Here is a 20110-nt window from a genome sequence, read left to right on the forward strand (position 1 = left end):
TACATCAATACAACCTAGACCAAAAAGCAACAGGTTAAATGTGTACCAGTAACTAGAACTTCTATTCCTGTGTGCACTGACGTGATAGTGAGAAGCTGTAACGAGTTTCCCCTCAGGGATCAATAAAGTATTTCTGATTCTGAAAGCCCAGTATCAGCTAACATGCTGCAGGCCTTCAGGTGTGTCCTATTACCTTGAAGAAGGTCCCCTTACATTGTGCATATTTCTACATTATTTTGTGCTTAGCCAAATTACCACACAGCAAACCATGGGGTTACAGTATTCCAGAAATAATTTACACATTGAGAGAGAGAGAGAGAGAGAGAGAGAGAGAGAGAGAGAATACATCCATGGTTACGTGGCACTGGGTGTATGCTCAGTTGTGATCTAAATTACTTCCTGGTAGAAGAGGATGACTGAAGGGTGGCAAGACAAGTGTATTTTGGGATGATTCCTTGTATCATGCCACTCCCCAGTTCATTTTCCATTTTCGTGGGGTTTTATTATGAAGGTCCAAACCACGCACATCCGGCCATGTTCTCTCGGTCCCTCATAATTGACAATGCGAACCCCCCTCGCGTGAATGCTCAGATGCCCTATACCGTTGGTTTGTAAGCTCTGGAAACCCAAAGCAGAAGAGAAAGAAGTGAGTGTAACCATCGATATTTTCAGCGTGAGGTGAAGACAGCGTCTCTGGACAATTCAAGGTACTTGTGATTACGTGGGAATCCGCCAAAGTGTAACGTTAATGAAATGATAGCTAAAGAGAGATTGATAACTTCAGCTAACCGTGAGGTGGGGGTTCACCAGCTAACGTTTGCTAACTTTAACTGCTTTAACGCCTCCACGAAACGTTCAGCCAGTAACGCGAGGATGCTTTGGGCAACGTGTCCCAAACACCAGCAATGTAATGCTGCGTTGATGTTTATAGGATAGTGTTAGCAATGGCATCACTCCTTACCAACCTATCAACGGGCTAGCTGATCCTAGCATAACTTTGTAGCTAAAGCCAGACCGCAGTCGGTAACGGAAAAGACCCACCCTTGTTCATTTTCTCTGAGACTATCGTTACAGTCTATGTTTGCAAGGCATTAAATTGAACATGTCTAAAGAAAATGTGACTTAGTGTGTTGAGCTGCAGTGGGTGGATGTCTGAGGAGGAGAATATCTTTGTTGTACTTTCTGGGATCCTTGTCCTCCAGGATCACAGATACAAACAAATACGAAGTGCTGCCTGGCACAACGTCACGTAAGATGTTGGAGAAAGTGCAGGTTGCTTATTTACACATAAGCTAACTTCATCATCGGTACGACGCTGAAGTTAGCTTCCGTTTCGGTGGTTAAGAGGAAAGTTAAGGGAAACTTAATTTACATTGCTGTACGACCTATCCTCTGTTTTTTGCACCTCTTACTGTTCTGAAAGCGTGTCAGACATTAGGTAAAGCCTGAACATTATTATTGATAACGTTGATCACATCCAGCCACTAGATGACGCACTCCCCCCCTCACATTCATTCCAGTGGTTGCCAGTTAGATGGACAACCTGCATAATTCATGGTCAGATGGCTACATTGTGTTATTGGTCAGTCTGGCTGACACTCAGATTGTCTGGAGATATCCTGAAGCTGCTGCAGAGAAATGTAACCTGAGTCACTGCATAGGACCTGGATATAAAGTCGATTATGAGAGGGGGAGAGAGAGACAGCGACGAGGAGAGAGGTTGCCTCTAGGTTGAGCTGTCAAAGGGACCTTTAGAGAGAAAGGTTTTAAATATTTTTTCTCACCTTATCTCACCACTCCTGTCTTCTCTCCTCTCCTGCAGAAATATGCAGGGCTCGTCCATCCCGGCTCTATCCTACATTCCCACTGCAATATTTTACGAATTTGGGGGTGAATGAATGGTGCAATATGCCATAACAAAGAGCAACTAATATGCCGTCTTGGTAGTATGTCATTAGTAGGTAGTTATCAAGATAGTAGAAAGTACTATGGTAGGGACAACAACATTTTAATGATACCCAGTTCTATTGACCACATAAGAAGAAACATCCTGCATATTCTCAACTGCTATCTTTATATAAATCACATACTGCAATGCCATCTGTCATTCAGAGACTGGAGAATGCCAACTGCTTGTATGATATGGTTTTTGATGTGGACCTGGTCCATTGTGGTCTAGATGTGGGGGAAAAAAGCAGTGAAGTCACCCTTTTTTTTTTTTTGCTTTTTTTGCAACTTTCCCTTAACTTTCCCCATAACTGCTGAATTGGAAGCTAACTTCAGCATTGTCTTCTCATTAAAGTTAATGTTATCTTAAAAAGCTATTTGTTTGGACATAACGAATATAAAATACCTAAATAAACACTACCAAAGTAAATCGACCTGGTGCTGCCTCCAGGTGCTTGTCATAAGATGCTGAAACTGAACCTGCCTTAAAAGAAGTGATTTGGGTCAGAATGGTAGCAAACTGAACCTTTAGCTAACAACTTTTCTGGCTGTTGAAAGGTGCCTTTTTGCTGCAGCGACCAAATGACGAGCAGACGTAGCTACAGGCATATTTGTATATAATCATTAATTTAGCTGTTAAGTTAACTAGCTATCCAACTGCAAAACAATGCACTCTGTGTGTGTGTGTTTTACGTAACGGCTTAGGGTTAGGGAAAAACTTTTGTCCTTGCATCCTTAGTATTACTGCTTTTTGTTTGTGCACTTAAGTGGTTGTAGTACACATTATTATGTCCACCGCACCTACAGGGCATCAGTCACAGAAATTACCTAAAGTGTAGATGGTAGTATCTCATTAACAGTGATATGACATACCTTCATTTGTATCTGCCTTTCTGCAGAGCCTCAATTGTAATGCTGTAAGATTATTTCATGGTGCATGAGTTATCTCAAAGCCATGTCTTCATAAGATAAGTAAAGCTTAAAGGTCAGAAATAAGGAAGTAATAATTATAACTACTGTAAGTTCAGAGTATTGTAAATCATATTTAGCTAGTTAACAGAGAATTTGGTTTTAAAGACTAATTATACATTTGGATAGCTGTTTCTTATAAGTCAATTTGGGAAGCTTAGGATCTCAGATGTTGGTTAAGAAGTAAGTCTACCCTGTATATTTTGTAGTCTGGTTTTATAGTAATCCTGTGGAGAAACAATTTGAGTGCACAGTCCATGGCCCATTTCTGTGTTTGCTCTTTTGCTTCACCAGAGTGAATCTACATTGAACCAACTGTGAGATCAGTTTGGTCTTGTTTGATGTGGTGTAATCTGTCCTTTTGTGAACCAGGATGTCACAACTGTGTCAACACTGAGAGTAGTTTACCCAGCTCATATTCATTTTTACAGACAGCTTATTGAGGTGGTGGCAACTTTGCCATTCCCTCATGTCAAATACATGAATATGGTGTGTGTCAATATTCACTTGACATTATGTGACTGTCATTATGTCTGTGCTGCATTATTTTTGGCAATAATATCCAATTTACTAAGGCATCTCCCCCTCATTAGTTAGGATTAGGGCTGCAACTAACAATTTTCATTTTTGATAAATCTACGATTTTAATTGTTCAGTCAATAAACTGCCATAAAATTGCCCTTCACAATTTTCCAAAGGTGTCATTTTGAGATTACTTGTTTTGTTCGGCCAACAGTACAAAACCCAAAGATATAAAATTTACTATCATATAAGTCATAGAAAAGCAGCAATTCCTCACAACTGAAAGATGGAACAAGGTAATACTTGGCTTCGCTTGGAAAATAACTTGAACGATTAATTATCAAAATTATTGCAATTAATTTTCTGTGAATCACTTAGTCAAGTAATCGACTAATTGTTTCAGCTATAGTTAGGATGGTTGAGATATTGAGGAATGATTTTCCCTAGGGAAATTAATTAAATTAGTCTCTAGTTAATTACAGACTTTCAATGGAATTCACCCAAATCCAGCATGCAGTTCAACTATATTTCCATTCCAATATTCAAATGCATTGCTGTTGCAATTCAAATACAGAGAGTTTACAGATGAATGCATCTACAACAATAGAACAGTAAAAAACAGTAGCACACTCAAAAAAAGCCACATAGAAATTAGCTTTCAGCTTCTTTTTTTTTTAAAAGTGATTGTAAATGTCTTGGCTTGAGGGCAAAACTCAAGACTCTGATTGTTTTACATGACTGTTTTAGAGAGCTCAGCAGAACAAATTTTCCTCTAGACATGGAAATAGTCTTCATGCTTTTAAGGCCTTCAAGGCTGGATTTTTAAATGTCAGCTGGGATCGGCTTCAGTCTTTGACTTTTTTTAATAAAATTTTGTAAATTTATTTTACTGAAATTAAATAATTTGGGTAAAGAATATGGCTATTACTAGGGTAATAGTGAGTTGGGGCCGCTCCAGGCGAACATTGCCAGGGCCGAATTTTGTTGCCAGTCCGACCCTGGTATTGGCCGTGTGTTGGCTGCGGCAAAAAATGTGATCTGGGCATCCCTATTAACTACAAAAGCTGACAAAACAAGAATGTCCTTAAAGGTACAAGTAACTCAAAATGGTGAATTTGTAGGTTAATAGGTGTTGTCTTTCCATGAGCTCATAGAAATGTCAACAGTTGGTGACTTCTATTGTGCAGAGACGGCGTGTCACTTGACGCGTGAATGTCATGTAGAAAACAATGTCAGGTGACGTAGTATATTGACTTTCACCCAGGAGAACTGAGTTCTTGTCCCATGTGAAACAAAAAGTCAGTGATGACTTATTTAAAGTTTTTAAGTTATTCAAGGTTTTAACTTAGTTAACTTGCTTACGTCACGTGACGTAACATACTTATTTTAACCCAAACCATGTAGTTTTGTTGCCTAAACCTAACCAAACTACAACCGTTTCACGTTAACCACGTTTATTATTGTTACCATGACGATGGAGGTCACCTGACTATGACGGCAAAGGTCACCTGACTTCTTCCTTTCCTGCACGTCCGAAACTCATGAAATGTGGCATCTGTAACAGCATTAAATGACACGCAAAAAGCTTAAAATGCGTAGACATGACACACGAAATGTCCTTTTTAAAAGTGATGTACTATTTATACGTCATCCCATGAGATCACGTTGTGAGAACACTTCCAGGAATTTTAACAGTTCTTGGTGAAATGCGAACTTGTTTATTGGGACAGTACAGCCACAAAAGATGACTTTTCACAAGGACACAAGTACAGACAAGAATGTAGATTGAGAGAGGCCCATTGTGCTATGTTTGTCTGTTGCCATAGCAACCTAAAGCGTGGCATTTATTTCCACAGTCCTTTTTTTTATTTGCATCTAAATCTAATGCCCATACTGCCTTCCTTGCGTCTAGACTTTCACAAGAAAGTGTTTTTAGTAGTTAGTAGGGCTGAAACGATTCCTTGAGTAACTCGATTTACTAAAAATCATAGAATCAAATTATTTGCATCAAAGCTTTGTTTAATCCATATAATTACATACAGCGCACTGTGTTTTGCATGAATAATTATTACTGTCACACAACGTGCTTACATTGTGTGTGTGTGTGTGTGTGTGTGTGTGATTAGAGACAGTTCAGAGCGTCTTTGGTGTGATTTGACAGCGCGGATTATTATTTCAGAACATGGAGCAGTCAGGGATAATATTATAGTGACTCCGATCTACTGTGCTGTATGCCACGTGTTCTTTCTTCCCTCCGCTCAGCCAACCACAAGCTTCATTCCAAATCAACCCAACCACTATCCCATGCAGCCCCTCCCCCAGCTGTTTGTCAGTGTCACACTACCTCTCTTCCTTTCCCATTTCCTCTGCTGCCTGCTGGCTTGCGCATGCCCTCCCTCCCTCCATTGCTTAATGCAGCTCGGCTAAACAGAGAAATAAAAGGACAGGTTTAAAAAAGAGCAGAGGCTGACTTTTAGCCGAGAATCCAAAAAGGCGTGGAATGGAAAAGCATCCAGGTTTTTTTTGCGTAAACCCCCATGTGAGTCAGTCTTTTTTTTTTTTCTTCTCTCTCTTTCCTTACACTCATACTTTTCATCTTTATGTTCATATCCTTCCATTCTCACTATCTATTTTATTCTGGCTGTATCTCTGTCTGCCTCTGTTGCTGTGTCATCCCTGCCTTTGCTTTCTGCATGCGCCCCTGCACCCATACCATAACACCAGCTGCTGATGCTGTCTTGTGATGCTTGAGTAGAAGTCACAGTGTGCTGAATGAGATTCAGGGTAAATCACAGGATTTAGTCTTAAGAGACTTTTTTTTTTGTGTGTGTGACCTGACGCATTAGAGTTGAAGAAAAGAACAACACCAAGGAATGCATCTTATGTTGCTTTTAAGTTGGCATTCAGCCGGTGATGTTACACCTTGTGTAACAAGGTGTAACATCACATTCCTACACCTTCCTGGAGCTCATCTGCAAGTGTTTTGATTATAACTGCCGCCTGACTACCTCTGGGAGTAGGAGACCAAAATGATCATTTATTTTGACAAATATAAACAAACAGTGGCTCATTGGCCATGATTCTTACTGTAACAGTTAATGCACTCAAATACTGCCACTGTCAATAAGAAAAAATAAATAACACAAATGTCAGTAATGCTCCATTGTAACACTGACCTGTTGATAATTCCTGAACAACTACAGAGCAGCACAACAGACTGACTGAATAAAATGCACACGTGAAGGCGCATGGCTCAAGCACTTTGACCATGTTCTTAAATTCTGTATTCTCTATGACCGAGTACGGTCGCATATCTGCAGCGATAAAGAACTCTTATAGCATTAGTTATTGATTTGGCAAAGCATGTTAGATATTGTGGGAGCATCTTTGGTAAAGTCGTAACGCTGTCTGAAACCCACTTTTAAATTTGTAGAACCTTTATTCTATTTGTGAAAATGCAAAAAAGGGAGATTTCACTGCTTTTTTTTCCCCCACGCCTAGACCACATTGGACCAGGTCCAGATCAGAATCAGAATCAGAAATACTTTATTGATCCCCGTAGGGAAACTCTTTGTTACAGTAGCTCGTCTTTACGTCAGTGCACACAGGAGAAAGTACTAGAAAAAAATAAACACTATAAAACAGGTCAGAAATAAATTAAGTATCCTGTCGGTATAAGTATAAGATAAACTAAGTGTCAAGTACCAAGTGGGTTTACTGGTTGGTGATGAAAGTACAGTCTAAAATACAATGTAACTCCTTATGTAATAAATAATATTAATAAGCGGAGGTGCATGTACTGTCGAAGAGTAATTGAGGTATATAGTTTCAGTAGCAATAAATAAGATAAAAACTAACAAGGGGAAAACTAATATTGCACGGAAGTATTACACAGAATATTGCACAAAAACCACTATACCCAGACTTGTCAAATCTGGACTAGATTATCCCAGAGAGGCTAAAGATTCTTTAAGACACAGTTTCAGATTTGTGAAAACTTTTATTCTATTTGTGAAAATAAAAAAAGGGCGATTTCACTGCTTTTTTCCCCCACACCTACTAGGTGCCACTGATTTCTTGCTAGCTGAGCTGGGTACATTCTGTATATGTTCCCTGGCTGAAATTCCACTTTTTTAAAATTTCTTATGTTTCAGGTCTAACCTAAAAATATTGCTGTCGCAACTCAGGCGCTTATTCAGACGTGAGACCTACATGTTAAATATCCACTACATTTACATAACAAGGTGCATGTCTGAAAGGGGCTTATCAAACATACTTAAACACTGACTTGGTGGATGTAGGTGCCAAGCTTTAGTACTCAGCGTCTTACATATGTTTCTCCTTTCCTGATTTGGAGATGCATGTGAGCTTGTGTCTTGATGGACGCTGACCAAACACAAGCTGAGCCACTTGCCGATACAGTTTGGGAGATGCTGGAAAGTCTGTAATGTTCATCTCTCATGTCTTTATGTAGATTGCTCCTGCTAACCTTGAATAACACAATCAATAATGACGAGTTTCAGTGGTGAACAGCCTTCAGGCATTGCCATTGTCTTTTTGATAACATCTGTTGTGACGCACACAGGTGTCACCCCCTTCAACAGGCCTCATTGATGTCTGGGAGATCTGGTTCAACCTGTTTACGAGTATAAAAAAGTTATTCTCTCTCAGCAGTATGGCTTAAGTCAGGACTTTTGACTTGCAATACTGGATTAATGTGTTTACAGTGCCTAGATTTTTTCTCTAGGCACCCTCTGCGCGGTTGGGTCCATTTGATACCATCAGGGCAGTACAAAAACTCCGTACAGAGTGGCTACTGCGAATGATTCCTCATTTACCATTTATTTACATTGTAATTGCAGTAGTCAAATAGATTATTTGAATATCAAATGCAAATAATAGCAGTCACTGGAAACTAAGAAAGAAAGTCCTTACCATGGCTCTCATAACAGCATTTTAAGTAGAGCTGGACAATATTACAAGCAGCATGTGACTGTGAGCAATGGATCACGCCGTGGAAAACATCATGGGACAGTGGGGGACATGTGTTTTTTTGTTTTTTTTGTCTTTGTTTGTTCTTTTTTATGTCAGTAACCACTCAATTTCTTTTCCCAGAAGTGCAAAGGAGTGAAATGCAGCTCAGTCAGTGGCTAAATCTAACCTTGGGAAATTCCAAGCACTCAATCCGCTCTGGAATTTGAGGTCCCTGTGATCTACCACATTGGCTCAAATATGTACAGTAACAGTATGTTTTCTGGAAATGACACCTGGAAATTGATGTTGTCTTATATTTATGAACTAGACTTTGAATGCTTAATTGTGAAAGTGCAACTGTCATAATGCAGCAAGTATTTGCAAAATTAGGACTCTTTTGAATGAAGGGAGCAATCATCACTGAAAACTTCATCACCAGTCATATTTATATACATATACATTTGGATGAGTTCGAGAGGGTATGTAAGTGACATATTATGACATCTGCAATTGGTGCACACTGTTGAAGGCTGAAGAGAAGCATTAGGCTTTTTTCACAGAGTACATTTTGACATGTCACAGTAAGAAAAGCACAGGTGTAAATCTAATTCTGACTTCTGAATTCCATTTAGCTGCTTCAGTTTCTGGGTCCTGGTGCTGTGCATGTGCATTTCCCACCTCTGGAAAGATGTCAGCATGTGTTGTGTAAAATACAAAACATTTTTAGTGTAGTCTTGTGTTTTGGAAGGCCCAAGTGAGTATGACCTGTGGGACTGAATTGAAAATAATGGATAATAATGCTCTACAAAGTCATTACTGGATCTCATCCATTCTGTCCTTGTTTTCTAGGAGTTATACTATCTGAGAATGCAAAGGAACAGAGAAAATATGGAGAGGAAAAGGATGGAAGAGAAGAATCAGGTATGACTTTGTCTCTTTGGCTCTAAATGAAACTGAGGTTATTTAGAACTTTAACATTCTCTAGTTGTTGACAAGAAGAAATATATATATGATTCCTTTTTTCTGTAAATAAAGTACAGGGTTGTGTGGAGATGGTAATATTCCTGCAGACCCCCAGTAGTGGAATAATTATTTTCAGTCATTTGTATTAGAAAATTAAACATATTGGGCATCTAGTGGAGAGAGGAGCATGTTTTTGTGTTGTGCATACTAAATTCAAATCAACTAATTGTGTGTGTGTGTGTGTGTGTGTGTGTGTGTGTGTGTGTGTATGATGGTTACACCTTCATTTGGTGTAGTGTGAGAAGAGGTTGAGGGTGTGTGTGGCGACATGTAACAGAGCAGACTACTCCAAGCTGGCCCCCATCATGTTTGGGATAAAAGCCCACCCTGACAAGTTTGACCTGGAAGTGATAGTGCTTGGCTCACATCTCATTGATGATTACGGGTAAGACCAACTGGCACAAGCATCCAGTAGTGTATCAATTACAATGCACTAGCTAACACAGATCTGCATTCATTATGAAACTCTACTTAATTTGTCTATTTTTTTCCTACTTCCCACTCGACAGAAATACTTTTCGTATGATCGAGCAGGATGACTTTGACATTGGCTCCAAGCTCCACACCATTGTGAGAGGAGAGGATGAGGCAGCCATGGTGGAGAGCGTTGGGCTGGCACTTGTGAAACTCCCTGATGTCCTACAGAGGCTGCGCCCTGACATCCTGGTCGTCCATGGTGACCGTTTTGACGCGCTGGCTCTAGCAACTGCTGCAGCGCTGATGAACATTAGAATACTTCACGTGGAGGGAGGAGAGGTGAAGGAAGCAGGGCTCGAGAATATAAGAAGTTCTGTGATTAATTTAGTCATGAATGTCACACTACACAAAGTATGTGTAGTGTTGTACATTTTACAGTGTATGCAGTTATACCTTTTCTTAGCTTTTTACCTCTTTACAGAAGCACAGAATACATTACATTATGGAAACAAACAGTGCATAACAAATCCTTGACAAATGATTAACATGAGTGCAGGATTTTTTAACTTCTTTTACAGTCATGATCCGAAGCACCCCTGTGTAAGACTTTCTTGTGTGCAAGAACTTTGTAGTAATTGTTACTAAATGACAAATAACAGAGAACATCTCTTCTCTCCCGTGATCCTTTCCCCAGGTGAGTGGTACGATTGATGACTCAATCCGCCACGCCATCAGTAAACTGTCCCACTATCACGCCTGCTGCACACGCACGGCAGAGCAGCACCTCATCGCCATGTGTGAGGACCACTCTCGCATCCTGCTGGCTGGCTGCCCGTCATATGATAAGCTTCTGTCAACTTATCACAGTGAGGAGTACATGGATATTATCAAGAGCTGGCTGGGTATGTGGGGACACAGGCATGGGACAGAAATATAGTGCAAGATTTTAGAGTGTGTTCTTATGTCATGTGTGGGGTGTTTATTTGTGTTGCAGGTGACAAGGTGCAGGAGTGTGACTACATAGTGGCTTTGCAGCACCCAGTTACCACTGACATCCAGCAATCCATTAAGATCTATGGGCTTATGCTGGATGCCCTGCTCTCCTTTAACAAAAAGACCCTCATCCTCTACCCTAACATAGATGCTGGTTAGTTTCACTTACTGGTCCCTTTAGTTCTTCCTGGCTATGTTTTCCTCTATATGTGAGTGTTTTGTCAAAGTAAAACTAGGATCACAAGGGTTAAGGCTTTTCTGGATTGGAGATTGTTGCATAGTTGTGAAATTTTATTAATTGAATGAATAAATGCATGTCGCTTGACCCGTCCCTTCCTATGTAAACAGGAAGTAAGGAGATGGTGCGTGTGATGCGAAAGAAGGGCATCGAGCAGCACCCCAACTTCCGGGCAGTGAAGCACATTCCCTTTGAGCAGTTCATCCAGCTGGTGTGCCATGCTGGCTGCATGATTGGAAACAGCAGCTGTGGGGTACGAGAGGCCGGGGCCTTCGGCACGCCTGTCATTAACCTGGGAACAAGGCAAACTGGCAGAGAAACAGGTAGATATGACAGAATTGTTGCAACAACAAAAAGTTGTTTTAAACAAGCTCTGTAACCAAATGTATAAACTTTACTAAATGTGTATTTGTAACACTGGTTCTTTTAAACTCAATGATCGTTTCAGCACTTGCAAATTTCAGTATGCATACTTGACCACTACCACTGGGAATTAACAGCAAAAGTTTTAAGAATTTGTAATGTAAAACAGCCAGGAAGGCTGTGAATGTCTTCAGTCTTTCATAAAGTTATTGTTGTTATGAATATTTGAAAATTTTGGGAGCTGGAAGACAAAACTGCTGCTAATGTGTCGAACAATTTCCTCAGATTAGCAATCCAAAACAAACATTATTCTAAATTAATCTGCCTCAGGTTGTTTATCTGACATTTCCCTCTCTGCCAGGTGAAAATGTTCTACATGTCAGAGATGCCGACACTCAGAATAAGATCTACCATGCTCTGGAGCTGCAGTTTGGAAAGAGATACCCCTGGTATGACCAATGTACTGCCTGTCTGTCTCACTGGGTCTTTGCTTTCCAGTTTTTCTCTTGTAGATCTTATTTTCCTTTTTCTGTCTTGTTCTGAAAGCATCATTTCAAATGCCAAATAGATTTGCATTTTGTTTTGTCTCCAGAAAGGTTTTAATTGCTGTAGTTTAGTATTGCGCAATATTTTTGTAGAAGAAGCACTGCCTCAATATAAAAAGTAGATCTCACGGTATAGTTTTTAAACACCATCTATGAGGAATGCAGTTTAGATTACATAAACCTACAATGGACACATGAATGAAGGTTGCATGCACCACTGGTTTTGCTTATTGGATCCTAAAATGTGATTTTATGTTTTAGATGAATGATATGAACACAGGTGTATTTCTGTTTCCCATCAGCTCTAAGATTTATGGTGATGGTAACGCAGTGCCTCGTATTCTCAAGTTTTTACGTACCGTTGACCTGGATGAGCCCCTCCAGAAGACTTTCTGTTTCCCCCCCGTGAAAGACTCCATCTCCCAGGACATTGATCACATCCTGGAGACACAGAGCGCTTTGGCTATTGACCTGGGAGGGACCAACCTCAGAGTGGCTATCGTCTGCATGAGGGTAGGCTGCATAGACTTTTGACATAGAAGTCACTCCATTTTTATGAGCCTAACGAATTTATCACGATGCTAGGTGCCACTGCTCATGAAGGTATTTATTAGGGGTCCAAGCCCGAGTGGGCTGGGCACCACAATGCCTTGCATTCGTGGTCCCCAGCACCTATTGAAATCACTTCGATTTTTATTTATTCATTTTATCCTGTTGTAAAAAGTGGTACTGCAGCCTACACCGTAAGAGTTATGCAAGTGAAATTCACAGGGGTGGTATAGACCCGTGCACACACCTCAGACACCAGAAATTACATGTCAACCAACAGGTGGCGCGATAATCAAGGTAAATGCGTTTTGGCCAGTAACTCCCACAGAGTAAGTCGCACATTCGAAAACCTTTACATGCACGTGATATAAGCCACGGCCATTTCAGCCTATATTTTTTGCGCAAAATCGCGAAATATGCAAAACCTATTCTTTCGAAGTCCTCCTAGGCCGCGAGTCCAATCTGCACGAAATTTTTCATGTAGAATCTATGGACCCTGATGATAAAAAGTTATTAAAAGAATTTTGATACTTCAAAAAATGCACAAGTTATAAAGGAACAACTTTCTGTAGGTTGCAGTGAAACAGGAAGTGCTGTCATATCTCCACATAGGTTTGTCCGATAACACGAAACTTGGGCCAGTACTTTTTCTATGCCCCACTGAGGCTCTGTGCACAATGTGGTACCAATCAGCCACTAGGTGGCACTTCTGTAGCGAAATCATGACATATGCGAAACCTACCTTTTTTCTTCTTCTTTTTTTTTTTTTAAGTGATCTTACATTGCACGTCCAATCTGCATAAATACAAGCATAAATAGAATGAGTAATCTAAGGCATGGAACAAGCAGCAGGATAGCAGGATGAGGTGAATGCAGGGGATTTTGCATAATGGATCTGTAAAGTTAAGGACACTAGAGCTGGATGGACATTGCTATTTTTTTGGGCTGCAACACTCCTAAGAATGAAGGCATGTCTCTTGCGGTGCTGTACTCCTATGACAGACATGTTTTCTCAAGTGTATAGCTTGTTAAGTCATACACATGAAAAAGATCATAAGCTCACTAAAAGAGCCCCCTAGCTCACGGTAGTACAGACTTTCCACCTTCAGTGATGAATGATGCAGGCCCTAGTTAGCAAGTAAGAAACCCATAAAAATACATACATGGTAGCTGTAGTATTACTGTCCCATTTACTGTTGTTGGTGTGGTTACAATTTGACTGTAACCTTGCAAGTGCATTGTCATTAAAATCACCCCTTATATATTTTTCCATTTTCTGTAGATAAATGTCAGTATCATTTTTGAATATAGCAGTGCCTTTAAAATCTTGAATGACAAGATTTTCCAAAGATGTCGCTTGACTAAAGACTACATATGCTTAGCCAGCTGAGAAATTTTTTTTTTTTTTTTTTAAAGTACACCACTGCTTTGTATTAAGTTAAGCCTTGCACTTTATATATTGTGCAAGCCCAGGCTAGACGCAATAGAAATTGGATATTAACGTCTAACTCCACCGCTGCTTGTCACTTTGTCCTTGTCAGCACCTGGTAATGAACATGGAAATTTAACTTTAAGTTTTCTGCCAATCTTTTTATCATCAAAATTGACAAATGTTTTTTGGGACTTTGTCGTTTCCAGCAAATTTCACAATACAAACAGTGCCAAACACTCCATTAACAAGACCATCTGTAACACCTTAATTTTTGATAACATAATACAAGCCTTCAGACCAACACTTGGCAATCTATCCCAAAAATGTTTTTATCATAGGTATGTAAGCTGTTCTTATGTGCAAATCGCCCCATTTGAGGTTTTTTATCAAAATCTTGAGCTCGAATTTGCACAATATCTGAACATACCTTGTGCAACATTATGTGTTTGCACTTCACTGTTTGTTGCAAAAATGTGAAGGTCCTCTGTGTCTTCGCCCATGCCTGTCTCACATTGTTTTAATAACACTTCATATAGGCCAAAGGTTTGTGATTAACCATGGAAATTTCATCTTTCAAACTGGCTCTTAATGTATTTACTTATTCCTCCCTTAGAGGTTGATATCGAAGCATTATTACCAACTGCAAAACTGTTGTTTATTGTTGTAGCATTAATGTTAAATGCAGCCACACCAGTAGGAGCAGTTAGTAAGACTGTCTAATAATCCAGATGACATTCATGTTTTACTAACAATCTGCATGTCTCATAATACGCAGCTTTTATTAAATGAGACTCCTCTAGAAATAAATACATGGTAATGGGTCAGGATTTTTCCCATTTACTTTATCTAGGCACCATTGACTTATTTTGTAAAACACCTATACCTGTAGCTCATTTAATGAACCCATAATAGATAATGCTTCTGATCGATTTTACTTTTCTGCATTTGAACTGCCCATGTTTTCCCGTCTCTGTGCTGATCTCCACCTGCGACTTGCATCGCACTTGTGGGACTGCAGGTTCGACTTGCATTGCCTTTGTGGGCCATGTTGCGACTTGCACCGGAGGCTTTGACACCGTTAATACCTGCTTGCAGGTCTAGTTTCAATTTGGCATTATGAAGGTGTTTTCTGTTTTAGGTATGTGACAATGAAATGCTATCAAACCTGCTATATGCTCCTTTTCACTTCGACTTTTCTTTCCCCGCCACCACTCTGTCTCTATCCTCACTTCACTACCTCCCTCTCTGTCCAGGGTAACATAGTAAAGAAGTATACACAGCCCAATCCAAAGACCTTCGAGGCCAGAATGCAGCTCTTATTAAAGATGTGTGCAGATGCCATACGGGACGCCGTCTGCGTTAACTGTAGAATACTCGGTGTTGGTATGAAAAAACACACTCGCATTCCTTAATGAAAAACCATTATGATGCTGACGAACACATTATAAAACTATTATCTCATAGCTCTTCCTCTACATCTTAGGAGTGTCCACGGGTGGGCGTGTAAACCCACAAGAAGGTGTGGTCCTACACTCCACAAAGCTGATCCAGGAGTGGTCCTCAGTGGACCTGAGAACACCCATCTCCGATGCCCTGCACCTACCCGTCTGGGTCGACAATGACGGCAACTGTGCTGCGTTGGCTGAGAAGAAGTTTGGTCACGGCAAGGGAGTGGAGAACTTTGTCACTGTCATCACAGGAACAGGTGAGAAATCAGGATTTTAATTTATACAATAATTTGGTCATTCATTATCAGTGTAAGCAGGGTTGGTGCAAGTAATTACATTTAATGAAATTGTCAAAATTCTATTTAAAAAAAAAAAGAAGAAAAGGCTACTGTATTCTGGAAGAAATTTCTGAAAGTGTTTTTTTTTTTAATGCAGTTTGACATAATTCTTGATAATGGTAGATTATCACAGTGTTTTTGGTGGCTATTCAAATTGCGGTCTGAAAATGTTTTTTGAATTCATCAGTTTAGTGCCTAAGGAGGAATAAATAAGGAATTTCCTACTGTCAAAGTTTTTTTTGTTTTGTTTTTGTCACACTCACATTTAACACATTTAGTATATCAAATTGCAAGCACTGTATCATGAATTGAAGTAAATTGGGATCAACATGATAGTCTTGTTTGAAACTAATTGATAAGATGATTGTACTGACTTACTTTATTTACTCAAATCATTTGCTTAGTGACAATCTGAGGAAGTAAATATCGTGACTCTGTGTGTAGGTATTGGAGGAGGGATTATCCATCAGAATGAGCTGGTCCACGGCAGTACCTTCTGTGCTGCAGAGCTGGGTCACATCATGGTTTCATTAGAAGGCCCAGAGTGTTCGTGTGGCAGCAGAGGATGCATAGAGGCCTACGCGTCCGGCATGGCCCTGCAGAGAGAAGCCAAAAGGCTGCACGACGGTCAGTGAGACTCAGTTACACCCATAAGATTCAGAGAGTGGCTGAGAAAGATGTGTCTAATAAACATGGTGTGTGTATACACTGAAATCAACTTCACCTTCAGGCATTGTATGTGCTTAAAGGAGTAGTTCACCCAAAAATGTTATGTCCACATAACACACACAGCTGAGTGCTGAATTGAATATAGGTTGGTTAGATTTCTTTGCCCTTTTTTTAAACTTTAATCTAGAAATCCCTACACTTATACTGTTGTTCTGTTATTGCAGTGGTCTTAGAATGTATGAAATCTAGCTGGATGAAGAAAAGTTAATTAAATGTAGCTCCTTACCACATGTCTCAAAGGGCTTCATACCATCATTCACCATTTACATACATACATGCATGCATGCATCTGAACTGTGTGTTGGTGTGTCTCTCAGAGGAGCTACTGAAGGTGGAGGGGATGGATATAAAGCTTGCGGAGCCAATCACTGCTGCCCACCTCATCAGCGCAGCCAGACTGGGGAACTCCAAAGCAGACACTGTCCTGAACAAGGGTCAGACCATAAAGCAAGCACATACATACATACATACTCACTCACTCACTCACTCACTCACTCACTCTCACATACAAGTCTGTTAAATAAATTCAAATGTGTTTTATTTCACTGTAAGAGAGTGATAGTGGGTTCAGCTAGACCTTTCATCTGTGCTGGAACATTGCAAAAATACCATGGAGATACATGACAATGAGTCAGTACTATTAAATATGCTATTAAAGCATGAGTAAAGTCACATTTCTATCTGTCTTCATCTTCCCCTCTCCAGCCTCCACAGCGCTAGGTGTGGGCATCATTAACATCCTCCACATAGTGAACCCCTCACTGGTGATTCTGTCTGGAGTCTTGTCATCTTACTACCAGGCCCCAGTGCAGAACATCATCTCTGAGAGAGCCCTCATCTCTGCCCAGAGCATCAAGGTTGTCACATCAGTCTTGGAGGAACCTGCTTTACTTGGAGCAGCTAGCATGGTGTTAGACTATGCAACCAGAAGGACATATTGAAGGATATAGTCCTGATTTACTGAGGACTGCTACCAACAAGAAGAAAGGCTACTGTATTCTGGAGGAAATATATATATATATATATATATATATATATATATATATATATATATATATATATATATATATATATATATATATATATATATATATATATATATATATATATATATATATATATATATTTAATTAATTAAATAAATACAATACATTTTTTTCTTCAATGACCTTGGTGAAGGTAGTTTTGCTTGTGGTGTCCACAAAAATATACATTCTCAAGCCTGTGAGAATCATGCCTTCACCAGGCCAGATGTTAGCCAGTTTCCAACCTGGATACATCATGTGTTAAGTGGGTCCTTTGCACGGGCCAGAAATCCCCCCACGTTCTTTCTCTACATAATCGGCTAAACGAAGCCCCAGAGCTTATTTGAGCAATTAAGTATTAGCTTTTGAGTAAACTGCAAAGCCATCTTCAAGCCAAAATGACCCATACATGGTAGGACTCACTCACTCTACCTGTAATGTGATGTGGGTCAATAGAAAAGTCTGTCATTATAGAAAACTTGTTTCAAATGTGACCAAAATTATTGCTGAAACATTCTCCTGTAGCTTCACCTCAATTTTCCTTAATTGCTTACTGTTTCACTTTTCTATAAATCTTGTATGGAATTTTCACTCAATTGTTATCTATTTTGGGATAAGGGTAGTTGTCAATTTATTATGTTACAATTCCATGTTTTGTTATAAATTTAAATATTTAAGTTGGAAAATGAGTTGAAATACTGAACTGGCTTATATTAATGAAATGTTTAGGCAGCAACTGCTTTAGCTTAACAGCTGCTATAGTATGATGAGGACCTGATGGTGAATCTTTTTTTATTTATTTTTTTACGTGTCATTATGAAGATTTGAACTGATTTTGAAGTTTTCTTCATGCCTTCCGAAGATATATATTCTCAAAATATTGACATGGTTTGTATGTAGTATTAAATACTGTATTGTACATTACATGATAATTAAGATTTTGGGATGAATTTCTTCGTAATTGTATTGGTTTATGTCCAAATAAATACAGTCTTGTTTTAGGTATACACAAGACATAAACTTCAGTGAAGTCAAATGAGGAAGATATGGATTTTCTGTAGCGTACAAATCCTGTTGACACTGTTGCAAAAGCCCAGTCCACAATATTGTTGCCCTCTTTGGGTGTTGATGCAGCTTCTTAGTTTGATGTCTGCACAGAAAAAGTGCAACTTTTACAGTGCACTGCAATTCAAACCACAAATCTTTTACTTCAGCATTTACAGCCTTTAAAATACATGTAAAACATACAGTATGTGTAGTGGTTAATACGTCCAAATAAAAGTCACACAGTTTTAAAAAGAGGTTCTATGTAAAAGAATGAGAAAAACAAATCTGCAATTGGGGCGATGTTCTTCCGGGGGTCCAGCAGAGTTGACAGAACTGCTGTTTCCAAAAGTAGTTTTGCCATTGCAAATTTTACTTTTTAACAGTGACTGCAACCTTTCTCAGTGTTCAATCGAATGAGTCTGCTGAACATTCAAACTGAATGAAATAGCATGAAGTACTGTATGGGACTTTAACTTAGGAATCATGGCCACCCATTTTAACCCAGCTGATTTCTGCACCCTGTCTCCCATATCAGTAACAGATTGGAGCATCTAACGGAGATGCAGTATCTGAATTTTCCACTATTGTTGCCGCTGCTAACTGGTTTATTGTCACTCCAGTCCATTCAGTACTGCACCACTCACTCATGCAATTTATTAATGTGTGCCCTGTGAGTCAGTCTGTGCAGCCATATTCAGTTATGTTCCTCACTTCAGATATTTTGATGATTTTCTGAATTTTAATGCCTGAATTGCAATTATAAAAACATTGGCATTATTTGTCTTCTTTTTAATCTTTAATTCCCATAAATGAGTTATCTTGAGCATAAACTCAATTTAAATAGCAGGGAAATTAGGAGCCAGGTCCTAGTCAAGTCCTATATCCCCATATAAGTCCTGTAACTTACTCAAATGAGGATTTTACAGTGCTGTACTTGGAAAAGTGCACGCCTGTATTAGCAAGGAAACGCTTGTTGTTGATGACCTCTGTAAAGTAAGCAACAACTGAATGCATATTTTTGTTCCTTGTGGTTCTTACGTTCAGCAACACAGGCTGTTAAGTATTTAAAAATGAAATGTCAAATGCAGTTTTCATTTTCACTTAAATATTCCTTGCATAAATTGAAAATCACATTACATTGTTTATATTATATTTTCAAATTTGAATTATCATTTGCATATCATCCACTGTACAGCGGGTTACCACTGAAAATTAAATGTCAAACAGCTTTTCCATTGTGATTTTAACATTGTCATAGAATGGCCATATAATTATGTGAAAATGAAAATTGGATTATTGCATTTTCATTTTTACTCTAACATACATATGTGGACAATTATAATGCTATTGCGGAATTACATTTTCAAGTTTACATTATCATTTGAATATAGTCCTGTATACGCTTCCATACTCGAGTTTCTAGTTTTTGAATTATAAGTTCTAGCTTTGAAATACTGTAGCACTGAGTCCGTCTAACAGTGTTTGGTGAATCACACTGGTATTGTTGTGATGTTTTAAAACAAATATATTTGCTCCCAACTGCATACCTTG

At 39.2% G+C, this 20110-nt stretch overlaps 1 protein-coding gene across 7 annotated transcripts; it reads left to right on the forward strand.

Annotated features, from left to right (window-relative positions):
• The first annotated feature begins 413 nt into the window (after nucleotides 1-413).
• On the forward strand, nucleotides 414-20103 carry gne (glucosamine (UDP-N-acetyl)-2-epimerase/N-acetylmannosamine kinase). Of its 7 annotated transcripts, none has more exons than XM_044190942.1 (15): nucleotides 414-707; nucleotides 9045-9166; nucleotides 9262-9333; nucleotides 9672-9820; nucleotides 9945-10191; nucleotides 10547-10754; nucleotides 10847-10999; nucleotides 11194-11406; nucleotides 11808-11895; nucleotides 12294-12504; nucleotides 15226-15355; nucleotides 15456-15677; nucleotides 16203-16385; nucleotides 16805-16921; nucleotides 17193-20103. In XM_044190942.1, exons 3-15 carry the CDS (start codon nucleotides 9280-9282, stop codon nucleotides 17426-17428), a joined length of 2211 nt encoding a protein of 736 aa, XP_044046877.1. In that variant the 5' UTR covers nucleotides 414-707; nucleotides 9045-9166; nucleotides 9262-9279; the 3' UTR covers nucleotides 17429-20103. The 7 variants fall into 7 exon arrangements, with proteins under 7 accessions (XP_044046877.1, XP_044046875.1, XP_044046876.1 ...); XM_044190941.1 differs by lacking the exon at nucleotides 414-707 and adding an exon at nucleotides 4355-5977 and having other exon boundaries at nucleotides 8554-9166; XM_044190945.1 differs by lacking the exon at nucleotides 414-707 and adding an exon at nucleotides 4355-5977.
• Nucleotides 20104-20110: the final 7 nt, after the last annotated feature.

The sequence above is a fragment of the Siniperca chuatsi genome, linkage group LG3 (genome assembly GCF_020085105.1).
Source record: "Siniperca chuatsi isolate FFG_IHB_CAS linkage group LG3, ASM2008510v1, whole genome shotgun sequence".
NCBI lineage: Eukaryota > Metazoa > Chordata > Actinopteri > Centrarchiformes > Sinipercidae > Siniperca > Siniperca chuatsi.

Excerpts from the sequence above, each read along its gene's own strand:
- gne (XM_044190938.1), top strand. The coding sequence starts at position 5,939 with ATGGAAAAGCATCCAGGTTTTTTTTGCGTAAACCCCCAT. Across the intron at positions 5,978-9,261 it reads TTTTTTGCGTAAACCCCCAT|GAGTTATACTATCTGAGAAT; the intron begins GTGAGTCAGTCT and ends CTTGTTTTCTAG. Across the intron at positions 16,386-16,804 it reads AGCCAAAAGGCTGCACGACG|AGGAGCTACTGAAGGTGGAG; the intron begins GTCAGTGAGACT and ends TGTGTCTCTCAG.